Consider the following 21,111-nt stretch of genomic DNA (forward strand, 5'->3'; position numbering starts at 1 on the left):
GAAAGAGTGTACAATAACTGAGGTAACATTTTGGTGTAAATTTCCAACCATAAAAGAATTATACAAAAACTGGTCCATACAAAACAGAGGTTCCACTGTTTTTTTCCGAATTGCTATTATGACTTTAAACTAAAACAACCAACTAAAAGCAGTTGAAAGACTTTACACATTTTTATCTGAAACTATGGAAGCTCGCCCTGTGATTGGCTGGCCACCAGTCCAGGGTGTTGCCTGAAGACAGCTGGGATAGGCTCCAGCACCCCCGCGACCCTCGTGAGGAAAAACGCGGTGGAAAATGAATGAATGAATGAATGAACTATGGAAGCTCATTTCCGCTACTGAAAAAAAAGTTATTCCAATGTTAATTATGAGATAAAAAGTTGAATTTATGAGGTGATAAAGTTGAAATTATCTCGAAATTTCGACTTTGAATTTTCACTTTCTTATCTCATAATTTCGATTTTCTTATGTCATAATCTCAACTATGTTTCTCATAATTTTGACTTTTTATCTCATAACTTAGGCTTTCTTATCTCATCATTTTGACTTTTTATATCATAATTATAACTTTGTTATCTCATAATTTCGACTTTTTATCTCATAATTATGACTTTCTTATCTCATAATTTCGACTTTCTTATCTCATAATTTCAACTATTTGTCTCATAATTATGACTTTTTATGTAATAATTTCAACTTTCTCATAACTTATCTCATGACTTACCTTGGGATAACTTGTTTTTTTATCAGTGTCGGAAACGGGCTTCCTTTGTCACAAAAGGCTGAAAGACAAAATAATTCTAAAATTTGGAGACGGAGGTGTTTAGTTGGCCAATATTCATCTTGTAGAGAGAAGTGCTTTTTCCATTAATGAAGAACATTCTAGTAGTTTTCAAAGGTCCAACAAAGGAGAAAAACGCAATGATGCCGTAAACGTACATAATATAACGGTCCAATCAGATTTCTCAGATTTGTCATGCCTTGTACTGCTCACAGCCACCAGGGGGTATATTTACCCTTTATCAGCATTCACACACTTTGTGGGGAGAGAGAGGGGGGGTACTGTCAGTTCTTTGTGAGGATTGCACTAAAGGGTACAATGCAATGCTGGGTGTAAAAAAAAAACAACAACACATATTTGCAAAGATATAGTATACTTTTTAAAAATATACAGGGTTTTTCGATAAGAGTTTTTAAATAGACTTCTAGAAAAATAGCCTAAATGTGCTAAAAAAGTGTGTATAAAAAGGAGTTTTGTGTTCCTTTTTGCCAGCATGGCATTGTGACCTGTCAACAACAACAGACGTGTATGACTTTGTCATCCATCACTGTTATGTAGCCTTTGTACACTTGTAGCATTTTAGCAAGGCAGAATCGCGTCTTTTAGCATTTCTTGTAAATTCTCGATGTCGCCTTACTTTAAAAAAAAAACAAAAAAAAAACGAAATAAAATAAAACAAAGCATCGCATCACATCGCAGCCAAATAAACAAAACTTATGCTGGGGGGGGGTTTACATCCGCGCTTGTAACCCACCGGCCCTTCCAGCTGGGGGCGCTGTAGCATGGCAGTCATGTGATCTTTCAAAAACAAGAGGTGAGGCAAACAGTGAAAGTGAAAGTGAAATATAGCCCCATAATAATTGGTATGGCAGGTCCACGTGAACATAGCAACATCATGTGTCATGTGACTTTTCTACGACAGGTGACGTCCAACATGAAGTGATTATGCACACTTGTGATATTTTCTATTTTCATATGAGATTTAAGTGCTTTTTCTACATCTTTTTTTCTTCCTTGCATGGAATGCAAGCGACAGAGGAGGTGGGGGGGGGGTTTTTGTTTTTTTTCATAAAGTAAATTTGCATTTGGTAGTTTAAAAAAAAAGGGAAAAAAAACAAGAAGCAGCGACGGGCAAAACAAATGTGTTTCATAGTTTAATTTACTAAACTATGCCAAGTATTTAAAAGCTATTTTTAGAGTAAAAACAGACGTCATTGATTGTTTCCTTTTATCTTTGTATGTATAAATATGAGGATAATACTTCATTGTGTTGTACGATACTGCAGTCCCATTCAGAAATAAACTCTTTGCATGAAAAACGTCTGTTGTTTGTCATCACTTAGTTCCTTTGTTGGAGTTTTAGTCCCTTTTTTAAAGGACAACCTTGACCTTCCAATTAGACTCATTAGAGCTTCGAGTCAGGCCAGCGATGGCGGCGCCAGGATGGTATCAAAGAGTTCGAAAAGTTGGCACATTTTGGGAGCGAGCGAGCGAGCGAGCTGGCAGCTTTGCAAGGCTTGGATGGCGGCCATTATTCTTGTCTCCTCTGAGTGTGCTTTGGTCACAGGAAGTGGTCCATTAGTACTTCCTGCTGTGTTAACATGACATAAAATGGCCATCGGTAAAGTGTTGTGGAGATACAGGTTTTAGCTACACGGCACCTTGTCAGCAGCCTTCCTGCAGGGGACATATGTACTGTATATATACATACAGTAAACCTTGGATATATCGGATTCAATTGTTCCCACTGGTTTTGTCCGATATAAGTGAAATCCGTTATATGCGTATACCGGAAAATGTCCGTTTTACGCATATATCGGATTTATATCCGGTATATGCGTAAATCGGATTTTATCCGTTATAAAAAGGCACTTCCTTGACAGGCAATGCTGCAAACGCTGCAAATGACGTCGTATAGCGGCCTGTCACGATTCGGCGAATCAGAGCGCCACGATGCGGCCATCCGATATATGCGAGGGAAATGCATTGGAACGGGACTAGAGATTTTGTCCGAAATAGGCGAAATCCGTTATAAAAAATCTGATATATGCAATGAATTTTTATTGGAAATGCATTACAGAAAAATTGGTTCTTTTTTATCTGTCCATTGTGAGCGAATTTCCGATATATCCGAGTCCGATATATCCGAGGTTTACTGTATATACATTTTACCCCCTCTTTTTTTATTTTATTTATTTTTTTTTGTAATTAAAAAAAATCAATCAATTAATAATAATTGTTATTATTGGAATTATTAGAAAAGCAGATATGCTTCACAGCTAGGAGACCCGAGTTCAATCCCACCCTCGGCCATCTCTGGTTGGAGTTTGCATGTTCTCCCCGTGCATGCGTGGGTTTTCTCCGGGTACTCCGGTTTCCTTCCACATTCCAAAAACATGCTAGGTTAATTGGCGAATCCTAATTGGTTGTTTGTCTATATGTGCCCTGTGATTGGCTGGCGACCGGTCCAAGGTGTACCCCACGTCTCGGCTGAAGTCAGCTGGGATAGGCTCCAGCATAACCCCAATCCTAGTGAGGATAAGCGGCATAGAAAATGGATGGATGAATATTATTTTTTTATTTTTAGGTTGCTTTTCATTGAATATCTACTATTATTTTAAGCCAGTGTCATTGATATTGAACAATATGTTTGTATCTGTTTCTAATATTTTGGTATGTGCCTTCTCATGGTGGCTTAGTGACCAAGCTGTTATTATTAAAACATTTCCTTGTTGGTATGATGCAGTAGAGCTGTACTACAATAAACATATCGTTTAATGAGTTAAAAAATGATAAACTGTGAGTGTATTAAGTATCCAATCACGGTTGGCGGTGCCTAAGTCTTCCACCAGAGGACGACAAGAGACAGGATGGTTTGTAAATGTTATGTAAATGTTGCTCCCTTGAGTGAGTTAGCAAAGGAATCGTTATATTTTATTCTTATGCACATGGAATCATTAACTTTATTTACACAAAACTGCAAGCTAGCTTAAAACCATGCACATACTTAAGCATTATTAAAGTTGTGTTAAGTATATGTAGAATGCTTAGTGATAAACTGTCATCATTGCATATTCAAATCCTACCAATGAACTTGAGATTGGACTTTGGAGGTCAAGTCGAGGTGCAGTTCTGCAGCAAGCAGGCGAGATGTCGGTCTAGCCCAGGAGGACCAGCAGCTGATAGGCCCTGGGCCAGCTCCTCCTGGCTATTTATGGCAGACGGCGGACTAATGGAGGCCACTTTCTTCAGCCCATACATGGTGGGCCCAGGGTCGGGTTACCACGCCGGTTTTAGGCCCACCTTCTTCAAAGCCTCTTGGTGCCCTGGTGGGTCACCTCTCCCCAGTCCATGGAGGAACACCACTAATGACTGACTTCAAGAATCAATCTCATCACGTTTCCTTGCTTCCTCTCCCCTTGCTCCTCCCTCCTTCTCTTTACCGCTGAACACATCAGAGATATTTTTTTTTAATTTATTTTGGACTTTACCTGCTCTCACCTGCAGCCACGTCACAGCAGTGAACCCTCAACTTTGTCTTCGGAATACATGTGAGTACTGACCTTGTTTATTTAGTTTTAATGAAGTGACTGCATGTGTTGACCGATCTGGGATGTACCCCACCTCTTGCCTAAAGACAGCTGGGATAGGTTCCTGCATACTCGCAGACCAAGTGAGGCATAGAAAATAATGGATGGATTATCAGGTCACAAATGTGCAAAATATGGTAATGGTTTAATTTCATTTGAAAATGCATCAGATTACAATTGAGTGCATCCCATAATCAGTTCACAGTTCCACATGTCCAAAAGGAGTAGGAAGAAGCAAAGCTTATTAAATCCTACCCCTCCATCTGGTGCTTTTACAATCACTAACTGTTACATTTGTTCACTTCCTGCTTTCCATAATACAGTTTAAAGTTTTTTTTTTGTTCAGTATGTACCTCGTACTGAAGTAGGAGGTGATATGAGCATCCAATGCCATAATGGGTACCATAGTAAGTGTCAATATAGTGATATATATAGCACATCATGACTGGTTCAAGACTCTTCATCCTTGTATTTAGCAAACATCAACTGCTTGTATTGTTTCTTGAATTGGCTCATCGCTGTGCATTGTTTGAGGTCCTTACTCAATCCATTCCATAGTTTGATTCCACATACTGAAATGCTATGGCTAGCATAACGTAGTCCTAGCATAGAAGTGTTTCAAATGTACTTCTTCCCTGAGATCATATTTCTCCTCTCTTGTAGAGAAGTATTGGATGACATTTTAGCTAATTGGTTGTTTTTGGCCTTATGCGTTATTTTAGCTGTTTGCTAAAATAAAATATCAGCAACAAAATATGATGCAGTGCACATGCACACCACAGCTAAGCATAATAACAATAACAAACACACACCATGGCATCACAGTGATGTCACAGAGTGTTGATTTTAGTTGGAGAAATACTTTTTTAAAAAATCCCTTCTTGTACTGTACATCCTGGCCAAATCAAATTCAATAGTTTTTCTCACCTTCTTTATGAAATTGATAGCACTCACAACTTTTTTTGGATACTTGGCAGGTTATTTAGCAGTTGTACGCAATAAAAAAGCGATGCTTGTTTGGGCACTCGTTCACACAGACGACTTTGTTACATGCAATGTTGTATGTCATGATGTGCCATACATATCACTATATTGACAGTTACTATGGTACCCATTATGGCATTGGATGCTCATATCACCTTGCATGTGATTAGGTATGTGACAAAAAAAACAAACAAAAAAAAACAACGTAAAGTATATTAGGAAAGCAGGAAGTGAACAAATGTAACAGTTAGTGATTGTAAAAGTACCAGATGGAGGGGTAGGATTTAATAAGCTTTGCTTCTTCCTACTCCTTTTGGACATGTGGAACTGTGAACTGATTATGGGATGCACTCAATTGTAATCTGATGCATGTTCAAATGAAATTAAACCATTACCATTATCATTGCCATGTTGTACAAAACTAGACGACCAAAATTTTGGTGAAATTGTACAAAAACTGAGGTTTTCTTACTGTATTTAGTAAGAACCTGCATTGTAAATCACACTGGAAGTCAGACCTTTTGTTTTGATGGCCGGCCCTTTGTTATGTTATGTTATGGACTTAGTATGCTCATTTTGTATTGAGGTGTGGACCCCTGTATCATCATCAATTTCATTTCAGACACATACAGTACATGGTCCATAGAACATAAAAAACAAACACAGCGATATAGATCAGCTACACACAATAACCTGCACAGAAAGCGTTCTAGATCTTCCAGAATCTGCACCTATTCCAACTTCTCGCCAAAACAACTAAAACCGGTTTAAATCTGTTTTTGATGTCTAACTTTTTATACCTGACTGCTGTGCCCCGCTTTTAGCCTTGTTTTTAGCTCGGAATGAATGGATGAATGTTGTATTTTAATGCATCTTTTACTCTGTTTTTTACTCAACTCTATTTTTCTTCACTATAAAGCATCTTTGGGTATTTTGAAAAGCGCTATACAAATAAAATGTATTATTATTATTATTATTATTAGATCTTCCAGAATCTGCACCTATTCCAGCTTCCCGCCAAAACAACTAAAAACCCACCGGTTTAAATCCGTTTTTGATGTCTAACTTTGTATACCTGACTACCAACCACTGATGGAAAAAGGATACTCGCAACTCCAGAAATCGGCGAGCTTCTAATTTACATATAACACGCTATAATGCACAGACGACCGCTTTTGTTTCATTTCTTACACAAAATAAACACAGTGATGACACTGATGAATTGCTACTTACAGCTTTCCCGTCTGACTCTTCCACACGACCAAGTAACGCTGGAAAAGAGTTGGAATTCAGCAACAGTTTGGCAAATAGTCCTGCTTCGTATTGGCCCATATTCACAAAATATGAAAATATTTTTCTCTTGCTGCAACTCCATACACTTCTACCTGATGCTCGTTAGACCCGAAATAACATTTCCTGGGAGCCATTGCTAACATCGTAAACAGACCGAAGCAGAGCTGGGGAAGGACAGGCCTACAGCATATCTGGGCATGCCCATATAAGGAAGTCCAGATTGCAAATTCGCAAACCTTATTATCTGAAACTTTACCATATTTTAACACAAGAATACAACATTCTAACTGGATTTATAGGTCAGAAAAGCGGGGCTAACGTAATAGGGCCCCTTTGAATTTTCCATCAATAGCCCCAAAAAAAGAGAAAGCAAAACTGTAGTTTTTGGGATGATTTCTTATTCATAAGATTTATTCATGGGTAGCATAGGACTTCAAAGGAAGTATTGCATCATGATGTTTTATGATTTAAATGGAGTTATCCAATTGTTTTGTTTTTGTTTTTGCTTTCTTTTGGCTTTCTACTGACTACGGAGTCGCCACAGTGGACGTGTATACTGAAAAGAGTGCTCCATCATTGCCGCTGTGCAGCAGCCAGACTTGTGACCACGAGAATGTTGTTGCTGCTTCTCAGGTGACAACATGGCGGTTAGCGTGCGACACACTGGTTCACCGTATTGTGATCGAGCGCTGCTTCTTGTGCAAGTGTTGCGTGTGTGAGACACGAGTGTTCCGCACCTGCTCGTCCCGTCACAACACGTGACGACAGGACTCCAGATACACATAGGGGAACTTGTATGGGTCCCGGACTCTCCATACAATTGTTGTATTGAAGACCACAGGTGTAAACTGTGGCTACTGATACTGGAGGGCACGGAGTAATCCAAAATTCCCTAAAATGAAAGTTAAACTAGGAGAGGGCAGAATTCAGATGAACAACAATGGTCCTTCACTCGATAAAAAATGAAGCCTTTTCCAGCTTAATGTTGTAAATCAGGGGTCTCAAACACGCGGCCCGCAAACTAAAGAGCTAGCGACCTAAACGGTAGCCTTCAAGTTATTTCCTTTAAACTTAAATAGCCAAAAACTTACCACTTCCACACGGATAGGGAGGATAACTATTAACAGTTATTTAACCTTTAACATGAACATTAATCAAAAGTAATAATTTTTTCTGGGTACATGATACCAAACAGCTGGGGTCTCAAACATGTGGCCCGCAGGACACTAGTTTGAGGCCCCCGCCTTGATATGAAAGTTTAATGTTAGTGCGGCAAGTTTGATATGGATGCTGTATGGCAGGGGTCTCAAACTCAATTTACCTGGGGGCCACGGGAGCTAGGGTCTGGGCAAGGCTGGGCCGCATCAGGTTTTCCAAAAAAAAAAACGCATTTATTAAAAATGGAAAAATATACAAACTTTTTCAGTGCTTTGGTTCCGATTTTCTACAATAAAAGCTCTGATAAAACATTCCACTGTTCTCAAATATCTTCATTTTTATTTTTCTGCACAAAATAAGATGAAAAAAAAAATAATCAAATGTAATAATTTTTTCTGGGTACATGATATCATATAGCATCCATATCAAACCAATCAAGAAATGATTATTATTTTATTATTACAGTAATAAAATTATTACAAGATGAAGGAAAATGTTGAAAAAAGTTGTAGATTTTTTGTTTTTGGTAGTTTGAAACGTACGACCTCGCGGAGTAAAGCTGTCTTGTTTACCTTTCTGATATCTAAACAAGTTAGCCATCAATTTGAAATAAAATAATGAAGCAATTAAGCATTTCAAAGTCTATATATATTATAATTTTTTTTTTTTAATCTCGCCAGGATGTACAGTACAAGAAGTTATTTTTTTTCAGTATTTCTCAAAACATGGTTGTTTTTTGTTTCAAAAAATGTTTTTATATATTAAATTTTTATTAAGGGCGGCACGGTGGAGAGTGGTTAGTGAGCAGACCTCACAGCTAGGAGACCACGGTTCGATTCCACCCTCGGTCATCTCTGTGTGCAGTTTGCACGTTCTACCCGTGCATGCGTGGGTTTTTTCCGGGTACTCCAAAAACATGCTAGGTTAATTACCGACTCCAAATTGCCCATATGTATGAATGTGAGTGTGAATGGTTGTTTGTCTACCTGTGATTGGCTGGCCACCAGTCCAGGGTGTACCCCGCCTCTCGGCTGAAGACAGCTGGGATAGGCTCCAGCACCCCCCTCGACCCTTGTGAGGAAAAGCGGTAGAAAATGAATAATTTTTTGTATGCTCAGAAACCCTCTAATGAGACTGAATGACAACAATTCTGCAAAGATGAGTGGGTCAAAATTCCTCCACAGGATTGTAAGAGACTCATTGCAAGTTATCACCAACATTTGATTGCAGTTGTTGCTGCTAAAGTGGCACAACCGTTATTGGATTTAGGGGACAATCATTTTTTCCCCCCACACTGGGCCATGTAATTTTGGATATTTGCTCATTATTTAATTAAAAAACTGCACTTTTAGATACATAATATCTACATGTGACGCAAGCTAGTGATAAAAGATAAGATAATCGGCTCACAGTTCGTCCATCAAGGCGACACAACAAGGCTGAGCAGACGGTGGTCTTGTAAACACAAGCTCTGGTTGTGGACACAGTGACCTCCTCACAGCAGCCACTCACAACACATGTTGCCTTATTAGGGGCGTCCAGGCCCGACTGGGAAGTATGCGTGTGTGTGTGTGTGTGTGTGTGTGTGTTTGTCTGTGTGTGTGTGTGTGTGTTTGAAAGGGTGAGAAAAAGCCTCCAGTGCACCACCACACTGCAACACATGCACATTCTGCATGTATACTTAATGCATAAATGTTATGTGTTATTATTACATTATATCTATTAGTAGAAAAGGCATTTTATATGTCGGAAATGATCATCCAGGGCTGAAATACCGATACTAATTACATGGATTATTCATGATAATTGCTGTTGGCCATATGATGGCATATGAGCCTCGAAAACTCACCATACTCCGTAGCGTGAAATGTTCTACAAAAGCCGTGCTAAAGCTTTTTGACATGCTCCCCCCCCCCCATGTGTTGATAGACATGGTTGTTTTTGTTTGGCACGTCTGCACACTGTGAAGGAAAGTGGAGGAGCATGGTGCCCAAGATGTTAGGGTACGACACTACAGTGCACGCAGGGTTGCAATAGTACTAGCCACAGGTGAAGGTAGCGTTGGAAGGCATGATTTTTCACGGAAATCGGCATATCAATCGGAGCATCCTTAGTTAATAAATAGGGTTTATTTGTATGCAGTTAATGTCTTCTTCAACATATTTGATTATCTTGTCCGAAGACAGCTGGGATAGGCTCCAGCATGACTGTGACCCTTGTGAAGATAAGCGGTACAGAAAATATATGTATGGATATTCCACCTTAAAAGTGCTTTTCACCACTAAACCACCAGAAGTCTATCTACAACCTTTTTAATACATACTAGAATGTCCTTGATTACTTCACTCAGGCCCGCAGGACACTAGTTTGAGGCCCCCTCCTTGATATGAAAGTTTAATGTTAGTGCGGCCCTCGCAAGTTTGATATGGATGCTGTATGGTATCATGTACCCAGAAAAAATTATTACGTTTGATTAATGTTCATGTTAAAGGTTAAATAACTGTTAATAGTTATCCTCCCTATCCGTGTGGAAGTGGTAAGTTTTTGGCTATTTAAGTTTAAAGGAAATAACTTGAAGGCTACCGTTTAGGTCGCTAGCTATCTATATATTATATTATACATATATTTGGTGCACGATGGTCGAGTGGTCAGCGTGCAGGCCTCACAGCTAGGAGACTCAAGTTCAATCCCACCCTCGGCCACCCTCCGTGTGGAGTTTGCATGTTCTCCCCGTGCATGTGTGGGTTATCTCCGGGTACTCCGGTTTCCTCCCACATTCCAAAAACATGCTAGGTTAATTGGCGACTCCAAATTGTCCATAAGTATGAATGTGAGTGTGAATGGTTGTTTGTCTATATGTGCCCTGTGATTGGCTGGCCACCAGTCCAGGGTGTACCCCGCCTCTCGCCTGAAGACAGCTGAGATAGGCTCCAGCACCCCCGCGACTCCTGTGAGAACAAGCGGTAAAAAATGAATTAATATTATAGCTATATATATGTATATATCCAATGTGTTCAGTAATGCTAAGAGTCCACTGAGCCGGCGCCAGTTGGTGCCAGTTGGTGCCAGTTCGCGCCAGTGCAATTTGCTGTGGCGCCAAGTGTCAAACTGCCTTCCAAGTAGCTTGTGGTGGCCCGTAACGGCGGCAAAGATTGAGTTTGGCGCACCACTTGCATCAAGCAATGAATGCGAAGTGTCCACCAAGCGGAACCAAATGTCGCAAACAATCCACCTATTGGAATCGACTGGAATGTAATGGCACGCGCCAAGTTGCGCCAATGATGCTATAGGAGTCCACTGGGTAAAAAAGTAAAACTGTAAAAGTGGTCATTGTGGATCAGTTAGCTTTCTTTTAAAAATGTCATCAATTGTTTTTAAGAAATGTATATATTTACAGCATATTTGTGAAGAACAAACATTATCTTAGCGCGGCCATCAGCCATGTTTTTTGTTTACATTAAAGGTTCCTATGACAAACCAATAGCAACAGGATCAAAAGGTGATTGGCAAAGAAAGATGGGGGCGTGGCCAAAAGCTAGAAAGTAAACACACAGAACACCTGAAGGCCAAATAAACAAGCCTTACACAGGATTAGCACAAATCTGCTAATTTGCTAATGCTAACTGATATTCATAAGGTGTTAGCTTCTATGGCAATGCTACACCTTCACTGTGTAGGAATCTACCTGGCTTCCAGGAAGCCCAAAATGGAGACCCTCCCGCCCCAATCGTCCACCCGCCCCTGCTCCAATCCTTGTCCCTGAGTTTCTATCGTGGAGGCTAATTTCTGACTGTAATCTGATTACGCCACTGAGCGGCTTTGGCGCCCTGCTGTGCTGTCAACTTCACACACTCAACTTGTGTGACATTGTGTGACTGGGGTGAGGAGCGCTGTGTGCCGGGTGGAGGTGGAGGTGGTGCTGGGTAACCACTCGGACTCGTCGGTTAGCAGACTATCGCCTCCTTCCTGCTGCCCGGCACCACCATTCTGGGGGGGTGGGTGTCTTTTGCCTCGAAAACATGTTCCGAAACCCTTGGATTTCTGGTTACCATGTCAGCCATGTGCAGCACTGCAGCACAGGTAAGGGGTAGCATCTTTGCAAATAGCTGAAATATGTGTGTAACATGGGTGGGCAAACTACGACCCGGGGGCCACATGCGGCTCACCAAGCATTTGAATCCGGCCCGCCAGTTGTTTTCTAAGTATTTCAACTTTTAACATACAAACTAGCAACATGACTTGCAAGTCAGATGTCTTATTTAGTTTAAAAAAAACAAACAAAAAAAATGTAAAATAAAATTACATAGTTTGATGTGATCTGATGTTTAAAGTGCTCCTGAAAAAAACATGGGACATGGGAACATACAGCTGATAGTATAACACTTTTACAGATAAAATTAGACAAATAATTAAAGGAAACTTATAAGCACAAAATAAATTTAAAAAAAAAGTGCTCCCGAAAAAACATGGGACATGGGAACATACAACTGATAGTATAACAATTTTACAGATAAAATTAGACAAATAATTCAAGGAAAATTATAAGCACAAAATAATTAAAAAAAAAGAAAAGAAAAGTGCTCCTGAAAAAACATGGAAACATACAGCTGATAGTATAACACTTTTACAGATAAAATTAGACAAATAATTCAAGGAAAATTATAAGCACAAAATAATTTACATTTTTTTTAAATGTGCTCCTGAAAAAACATGGCACATGGGAACATACAGCTGATAGTATAACACTTTTACAGATGAAATTAGACAAATAATTCAAGGAAAATTATAAGCACAAAATAAATTAAAAAAAATTTAAAAAGTGTTCCTGAAAAAACATAGGACATGGGAACATACAGCTAATAGTATAGTATAACTTTTACAGATAAAGTTAGACAAATAATTCAAGGAAAATCATAAGCACAAAATAATTAAAAAATTAAAATAAAAGTGCTCCTGAAAAAACATGGGACATGGGAACATACAGCTGATAGTATAACTTTTACAGATGAAATTAGACAAATAATTCAAGGAAAATTATAAGCACAAAATAATTAAAAAAAAAAAATCCAAAAAATTTAAATATATATTCTGGCCCCCCAGGACAATTTTAACTCAATGCGGCCCCCGAGTCAAAATATTTTCCCACCCCTTGTGTACATGTTAACCAATCGCTGCTGTAACCCTAATGCGCTGGAGAATGTCATGCATTAAACTGTAAGCTTTGGGTGTTAAACTCACGGCCTGCATGCCGGATTTGGCACATCACATCACTTTGTGTGGCCAGCAAATGTCCGCTTGTCAATATTATCTCAATTTCAAAATATAAAATATGATAATAATATATAAAATATAGTTGAATTTGTTGGTTAAAAACAGAAATAGGCTGTCTAAACCGCTATTGGCCGGAAAATGTGTCCATCATTACTCAAGGGGCCTCATACTGTGAAATGTTTTTTTACAGCTGATTTTGACTGTTTTAATTATTTGGAAATATGCATTTTAGTGTGGAACAGTAATTGTCAGTAAGTTGTTTTGACAGTTGTTGTCAGTGCGGTCGACAGATAAATACCATTCTGTTTCCCAACACTCCGTTCAGAGTCTATTTTACACCTGCAGACTTTATTAATAGAAAAATCCCAGTCATGGTCGTCGCCGGCTAAGCTTCTCTATCCGCCGCTGCCAGCCTTGAGCGTCTTCGCCGCTTGTTGGCAACCTGCAGGCGTTTCCGAGGAAAGCTGAACTGACGTGACGTGCACGGGGCTTTCCGGGCAACAGATCCCAGTCCACGCATGCGTGCACACACACACACACACATAATTTTTTTATTTCACATCCTTATTTATATTTTTATGATACTTGTATTTTTGTTTCATGGGAAGTCACCGCATTTAAAAGCAGATATGTTTTGTTGGTGTCGGCAGTTTGTCTGTGACAAAAAGGGAAACAACTTTGGCTGCTGTGCTTGTTGTACACGGGACATGCACTTTTCTTGTGTGTCATGTGACCTAAACACCCATGTTGTCTTATACAAACCAATCACTGACTGACTAACTGACATTCAACTGGCTTTTTCGTTACCTTCTTTTGAAGTTTTCATCACCCCCCCGCTTCCCCCAAATACATTCCGTGCAATCAGTCTGTATTTTACCACTCGCAAAAAAGCTACCATGGCAACCGTCATTCAATCCTCCATCTTGACAGTTCACGCCGTAGCCGTAGTATTAAGTTGCAAAGTGACCTGGAAGGAATGTCTGCTTGCATTTGATTGACAGACATGTCACTCAAGACATTTAGATGCTTCTTTATGTAAAAAAAAAAAAAAAACTAAATATCTGATACTTATAGGTTATCACATGGTGCCAGTATCAGTATGATACTGACACTTGGGGGCATGATACCTGGCTTGATACCAGACAAACCATGTGATGATCTTTATTGTTATTTTTTATGTGATTATCACATACTATTTAATCATGAGCTTATTATCACGTACTATTTAATCAAAAGACCATTTTGTTTCCAGAAAATGTTCAGTTTATTACATGTATTATATCTAAACAGTGTAAACACAACAATTGCAAAATATTTCAACAATAATATTTTATTTTTAACAGTCTTATCTTATCAATGTCTGACAATTAAAGTTCCATTAATCAAGTTTGGGTTTTTTGGTGACTGGAGAAGCACTAGGCACTAAGCACTCGTGCGCTGTTCTCTGATTGGTTGTTTCACGGGCACGATACCAGACCAGCGTGCTCTGAGTGGACAGCTACGGGGGCTGATACTGGACATAGTTAAACTCTATATTTTATCAGTATCACTGCCCTGGGCTTTGACACAGTATCATTTCAGCCTTTTCCCGTATCATTCATGGGCGCTTTCTAGGGTACAGGGACAATTAATACTGAAGTATGTGATAATTAAACTTAATTCCTGGTCTTTAAGTTATATTCTGTAAGTCATCTGGACATATGCTTGGTATTCTACCCTGCATATCAACATAGAGCAACATTTAAAGCCGGGATGGAGAATCCTATTTTGGATGATGAGGTGGCCTAGTAATGAAATGTAAACGCCACATGGACTCATCATGGATGATGTTAAAATGACAGCAAAAAGCATAGCGAATGGCAAAACATCCCTGCTACCCAATTGAGGATAGGCGTTATAGAAAATAGATGGATGGATTGGAATGAAATGCTAGTGTATGCTCAAGGGAGTGCTTATCGTGTATGCCATGTAGCGCTGAAGCGGACTGAAAATAATTCCGCCCCCATCACTTTGGCACCCTCTCTAGTGCCGCATATAGTGTATATCTGTTGCTTTCTACCTATGTGCTTCATACTCATATTCATTCATTTTCTACCGCTTATCCTCACGAGGGTCGCGGGGGTGCTGGAGCCTATCCCAGCTGTCTTCGGGCGAGAGGCGGGGTACACCCTGGACTGGTCGCCAGCCAATCACAGGGCACATATAGACAAACAACCATTCACACTCAAATTCATTTTTGACAATTTGGAGACGCCGATTAACCAAGCATGTTTTTGGAATGTGGGAGGAAACCGGAGTAACCAGAGAAAACCCACGCATGCACGGGGAGAACATGCAAACTCCACACAGAGATGGCCGAGGGTGGGATTGAACTCGGGTCTCCTAGCTGTGAGGTCTGTGTGCTAACCACTCGCCCACCGTGCAGCCGTGCTTCATACTAAAGATGTTTAATACTTTGTTTTCTCCACTATGGTGGTGTATTCTTTTTTTCTATCCCCTCCTGCTCTGGACCAACTGCTCCAAATTTGCATAACAACAAAACATCAAATAAAGCCAAATAATACTCCATATAACAGGGAAGGTGTATCTTACACTGGAGGAACAAATCTGTTAAGCATATATGGGCATTTCGAACAATGGTAATGGTAATGGTAATGGTAATGGTAATGGTAATGGTAATGGTAATGGTAATGGTAATGGTAATGGTAATGGTTTTATTTCATTTGAACATGCATCAGATTACAATTGAGTGCATCCCATAATCAGTTCACAGTTCCACATGTCCAAAAGGAGTAGGAAGAAGCAAAGCTTATTAAATCCTACCCCTCCATCTGGTACTTTTACAATCACTAACTGTTACATTTGTTCACTGCCTGCTTTCCTAATATAGTTTACGTTTTTTATTTTTTATTTTATTTTTGTCAGGTACCAAAGTACCAATAATACAGGTACTGTACCATCTGCCCCGATGGCTGGACAGGATAAAATTCCTGTCACCACGGCAGGTTATTTAGCAGTTGCACTCAATAACAATGCAGTGAGTTGGCAACATGTAGTGTGTTTTGTTTGGGCACTTCATTCCACGGAAAAATACAATACAGGGCAAATGGACTAAGTTTGCTACGTGCAATATTGTACTCTAACTAAGACAGTGTACGAAAACTGAGGCAAAATTTTGGTGAAAATTTTCACGGAAAACTAGGGCGTTCAAAAACTGAGGTTTGATTGTAATTAGTTAATAGAGAATTCATTTGTGTCTCTGCAGGACTTCAGTTGGAGGCTCAGAGCAAACTTTGTAGCTCTGCGTCCTTGCCAACAGAAGCCTTAAGGTAAGGACAACACCTGATTTCCACAGACAAGAAGCTTGTATTAGATTATGGTAATGATAATGGTAATGGTAATGGTAATGGTAAAGGTAATGGTAATGGTAATGGTAATGGTAATGGTAATGGTAATGGTAATGGTAATGTAATGGTAATGGTTTAATTTCATTTGAACATGCATCAGATTACAATTGTAGAGAAGTATTGGATGACATTTTTAGCTAATTGGTTATTTTTAGCCTTATGCATTATTTTAGCTGTTTGAAGATGAACTATATCAGCAAGTTGAAGTATTTGTGATTTTAGAAATAAGGAGTTAGTATGTTCTCTGTAGGTGGCATTATGAATTATCCTTACTGGCCTTTTTTGCAGTACATTTAGCGAGTGAAGATTGCTTTTATAGTTATTAGCCCATATTTCCACACAATAAGTAAAATAAGTATTATCAAAGTTCTTATGGTTTCCAAACTTCATTTGGGAATCTCTGTGTGGAGTTTTCCTGTTCCATGTGTGTCTTACTCCCACATTCCAAAAACATGCATGTTACCATCATCAAGAGCCGTCGCCATCTTATGGTTTAATAAGATACTGTATATCTACAAGTAAAAATAGCAATGCAAATATATCATTTATTGTCAAGTATAGGATACTGGATAGGAAGTATCAGGTCTACATGGCCTTGTTCTTGACCTGGATCCTGATGGACCTTCCCCCTTTAAGACCACTCCTCTTTAGCTAGCTAGTAGAATGTTCAGTAGTTTTCCATGTTGTCTTCTGAGCAGCTGAGCTTTGTTTGACTTTGTGTCTTCTGGTAGTTTTCAGAGTGACTTCTCCTTGAGTCCCAAGACCACTTTGGTCAAGAGTCTTTCGGACACAGATGCCAAACTTCTGGTCGTCCTTCCCAAAGGTGTGCATGTTCTTTCAGTCCAATAGCAATTCATGTTAAATTGCTAAAATTGTTTCTACATTCACAGTTTCAGAGTTGAAGAAGTACTTTGAGGGCACTCTTTCGTCAGACTTAGAAATGAACCGGTACTGTATCTATTCATCAAGTTCCATGAAGTTCCAGTCCTTGCGTGTCCTGCAGGATTTCATTTCTCACAAACAGGAAGGAGAGGATTGCGCGGCGCCTGGAAGGGATTGAAGGTGATGCTCCACCGCCTCTGTTGCCGGGTGGCTTGGTCGCCAACAGGATGCTGGAGGAGGACCCCCCACGGTACACCAGGGCCTCGGACCCCTGTGAGCCATGTGTGATGGGTACGATGACGCCAGACCTTGTAGGAGTTTTTGTCGCTAACGGAAAGATGATGATATGTATCTTGACTTGCTGTCGATAGTGAGGCGCTTCAGTCAGGAGGAGCTGGATGCTCCTCAGAAGCAGGTGACATCCCCGCAGAAGCAGACCAAAGGGAGCCGCCTTGAGGCGATGTTGGTGTACGTCGACCCAGTTACGCTATCCACCACATCTACACCCACATCAGGCCCGTCAGACCCCAACAGCCTGAGCTCCAAGGCCGAGCGCATCGCCCGCTACAAAGCGGAGCGTCGCCGGCAGCTGTCGGAGCGATACGGCATCCTGCTGGACCAGGAGCCGGATATTGATTACTCGCCACGTTACCGCTCTAGACTTCACACCACTGACAGACAAATATCCGGAAGGCAAAACAGACCGGAAGTGGAGGTGGCACAACGGGGTGAAACCAAGGTGCCGTACCGCTCCGGTGTGGGCACGGTTTACATGAGAACTCACCCGGATTTAGCACCCACAGACACACAAATCCCTGCCGGCACAGCTGCTCCCCAAGAGGCTAAATTCTCCGAGCGGGAAAGAGCAATGAACATGGAAAACTACAGGCGAGGTGGCGCTCCAGAACCCCCTTCTCGAACGAGGGCCCACGATCAACATCATGTGCCTCGTTCACAGCAGCAGCATGTAGACACGGCCCACTGTGATCCAGGCCCAGCCTCCAGCAGGGACTACAGCATGGCGACGGTGCCCAGCTCACCTCGCACTGCCCGTCGGTCTTCACTGCCGTCCACCCGCTATGGCATCTCACCTGGGGATTTGTTCATAGAGCAGCAGGCACAGAGCATCCTCAACAGGCAAGGGTGAGTCTATATAAGAATCCATTTTGAAAAGCTTACTGTATGTAAGAGTGTTTTTTATTCTATAGAAGCCTCTCAAGTGTACTTCAGGCATGTACAGTAATAATAATAATAATAATAAGAATACATTTTATTTGTATAGCGCTTTTCAGAGTACTCAAAGACTCTTTACAGTGAAGAAAAATCGAGTTGAGTAAAAAACAGAGTAAAAGATGCATTAAAATACAACATTCATCCATTCATTCCGAGCTAAAAGCGGGGCGGGGCACAGCAGACAGGTATAAAAAGTTTGACATCAAAAACGGATTTAAACAGGTGGGTTTTTAGTTGTTTTGGTGGGAAGCTGGAATAAGTCCAGATTCTGGAAGATCTAATAATAATAATTAAAAATAATAATAAAAACATGAGTAAAAGCGGGGCGGGGCGCAGCAGTCAGGTATAAAAAGTTAGACATTAAAAACAGATTTAAAGAGGTGGGTTTTTAGTTGTTTTTTGAAACTGGAAAGGTCAGGGCAAGCACAGAGTGAATGGGGCAAAGAGTTCCAGAGGGTGGGGGCAGCGATGGAGAAGGCTCTGTCTCCCCAGGTTCGGAGCTTGGTCTTACAGGGGAGTGCCAGGAGGTTGGAGTCTGAGGAGGGAAAGGGACGCGGGGGGATTGTGTGGATGGAGGAGGTCTGTGAGGTATGGAGGGGGTCAGATTGTGGAGAGCTTTGTAGGTGATGAGAATGACTTTGAAATGGATACGTGTGGAGTTTGCATGTTCTCCCCGTGCATGCGTGGGTTTTCTCCGGGTACTCCGGTTTCCTCCCACATTCCAAAAACATGCTAGGTTAATCGGCGACTCCAAATTGTCCATAGGTATGAATGTGAGTGTGAATGGTTGTTTGCCCTCTGGTTATGTGCCCTGTGATTGGCTGGCCACCAGTCCAGGGTGTACCCCGCCTCTCGCCCAAAGAGAGCTGGGATAGGCTCCAGCACCCCCCGCAACCCTCATGAGGAAAAGCGGCAGAAAATGAATGAATGTATTACATGTATGCTAGCATGTCTTCCAAAGCATTTAGCCCACAACCAATAGGGGGTGTCACTAATGTAAGTCTAGTTTTTTTTTCATTAATTGTGACCTAAACGTAAATTACAACGTAGTGTTATTGTCTGACTGAACTGCAGTGGCAGTGTGTGGATATTTCTAGAACTGCTAAAGGTCACAGTGCAAGACAGAAGCTAGCCGGGTTGTTTTTTGAATGCTAACTGCTAGCTAGCTAACAGGTACAAGTCATTTTCCATTTATATTCCATTTTCAAAAACTCGTGTCAAATCATATTTCTAGATCATATCTTTAACCAAGCCGTTACCAATAATGATAATTAGTATTTATGATGGTTGTCCATAGCCTTGCCGCCCTGTCAAAGAGCGACTGGTGTCTCAACATAGACTCAGAGAATGACGATAACGCAGTCTTCAGATGTCCATCAAGGTACCGAGCAGTGAAGACCTTCCCTCCTTGACACTTCCTCTTATTAACTATCCAACTCAGATGGTTTGATTGTTCCGACTGACCAACTTTCCTTCCTAACATTGTCTTATAACTTCACTTTTCTCCTTTATTGCTATGGTTACTCATCATTTGGGGGAAAAAAACTATCACAACAGAGAGAGCATGCTTGGGTTCAGATTGTTGACAAAAACGTCCAACTGACTTAAATTCAAGTACAGGACAACAATACTTAGCTGTAGAACTGAACGAGTACTGGTAATACAATCAGTGGTCCTAAACCAGGCCAGGAAAAGTACGTAAGTAATTTTCGTAGTTTTTAGAGTTTGACTTTTCATTCGTTCATTTTCTACCGCTTTTTTCCTCACAAGGGTCGCGGGGGTGCTGGAGCCTATCCCAGCTGTCTTTGGGCGAGAGGCGGGGTACACCCTGGACTGGTGGCCAGCCAATCACAGGGCACATATAGACAAACAACCATTCACACTCACATTCATACCTATGGACAATTTGGAGTGGCCAATTAACCTAGCATGTTTTTGGAATGTGGGAGGAAACCGGAGTACCGGGAGAAAACCCACGCATGCACGGGGAGAACATCAGGTTTCCTAGCTGTGAGGTTTGCTCGCTAACCCTAATAATAATAATAATAATAATAATAATAATAATAATAATAATAATAATAATAATAATAATAATAATAATAATAATAATAATAATAATAATAATAATAATAATAATAATAATAATAATAATAATAATAATAATAATAATAATAATAATAATAATAATAATAATAATAATAATAATTTGAGGGGAGCAAAAATAAAAGTATATAGTTTTTATTAATTTTTATTTTATTTATATTTTATTATTATATTGTTTTATTATTATTATTATTTATGTTTTTGGAATGTGGGAGGAAACCGGAGTACCCGGAGAAAACCCACGCATGCACGGGGAGAACATGCAAACTCCACACAGAGATGGCCGAGGGTGGAATTGAACCCTGGTCTCCTAGCTGTGAGGTCTACGCGCTAACCACTCGATCACCGTGCCACCGAGATTGACTGTTTTCTTTAAAAATAACAAGAGTCCCTTGAGTCTAATCCTCGA

At 40.3% G+C, this 21,111-nt stretch overlaps 1 protein-coding gene across 10 annotated transcripts in view; it reads left to right on the forward strand.

The window, feature by feature from the left end:
* The first annotated feature begins 4,124 nt into the window (after window positions 1–4,124).
* LOC131126946 (supervillin-like) overlaps window positions 4,125–21,111 on the forward strand; it is a 45,169-nt gene continuing 28,182 nt past the window's right edge. For 2 of the 10 annotated variants that reach the window (XM_058069438.1, XM_058069434.1), the window contains exons 1-6: window positions 10,830–11,886; window positions 16,343–16,406; window positions 17,216–17,307; window positions 17,375–17,432; window positions 17,509–17,657; window positions 17,738–18,509. In XM_058069438.1, coding sequence (XP_057925421.1) covers window positions 11,826–11,886; window positions 16,343–16,406; window positions 17,216–17,307; window positions 17,375–17,432; window positions 17,509–17,657; window positions 17,738–18,509 — 1,196 coding nt within the window. In that variant the 5' untranslated portion in view covers window positions 10,830–11,825. Of the gene's footprint in view, window positions 4,333–7,232; window positions 7,282–10,826; window positions 11,887–16,342; window positions 16,407–17,215; window positions 17,308–17,374; window positions 17,433–17,508; window positions 17,658–17,737; window positions 18,510–21,111 lie in introns of those variants that run through there. The other 8 variants (XM_058069439.1, XM_058069435.1, XM_058069440.1 and 5 more) reach the window with 7 other exon arrangements.

The sequence above is a fragment of the Doryrhamphus excisus genome, chromosome 1 (assembly GCF_030265055.1).
Source record: "Doryrhamphus excisus isolate RoL2022-K1 chromosome 1, RoL_Dexc_1.0, whole genome shotgun sequence".
NCBI classification, from domain to species: domain Eukaryota; kingdom Metazoa; phylum Chordata; class Actinopteri; order Syngnathiformes; family Syngnathidae; genus Doryrhamphus; species Doryrhamphus excisus.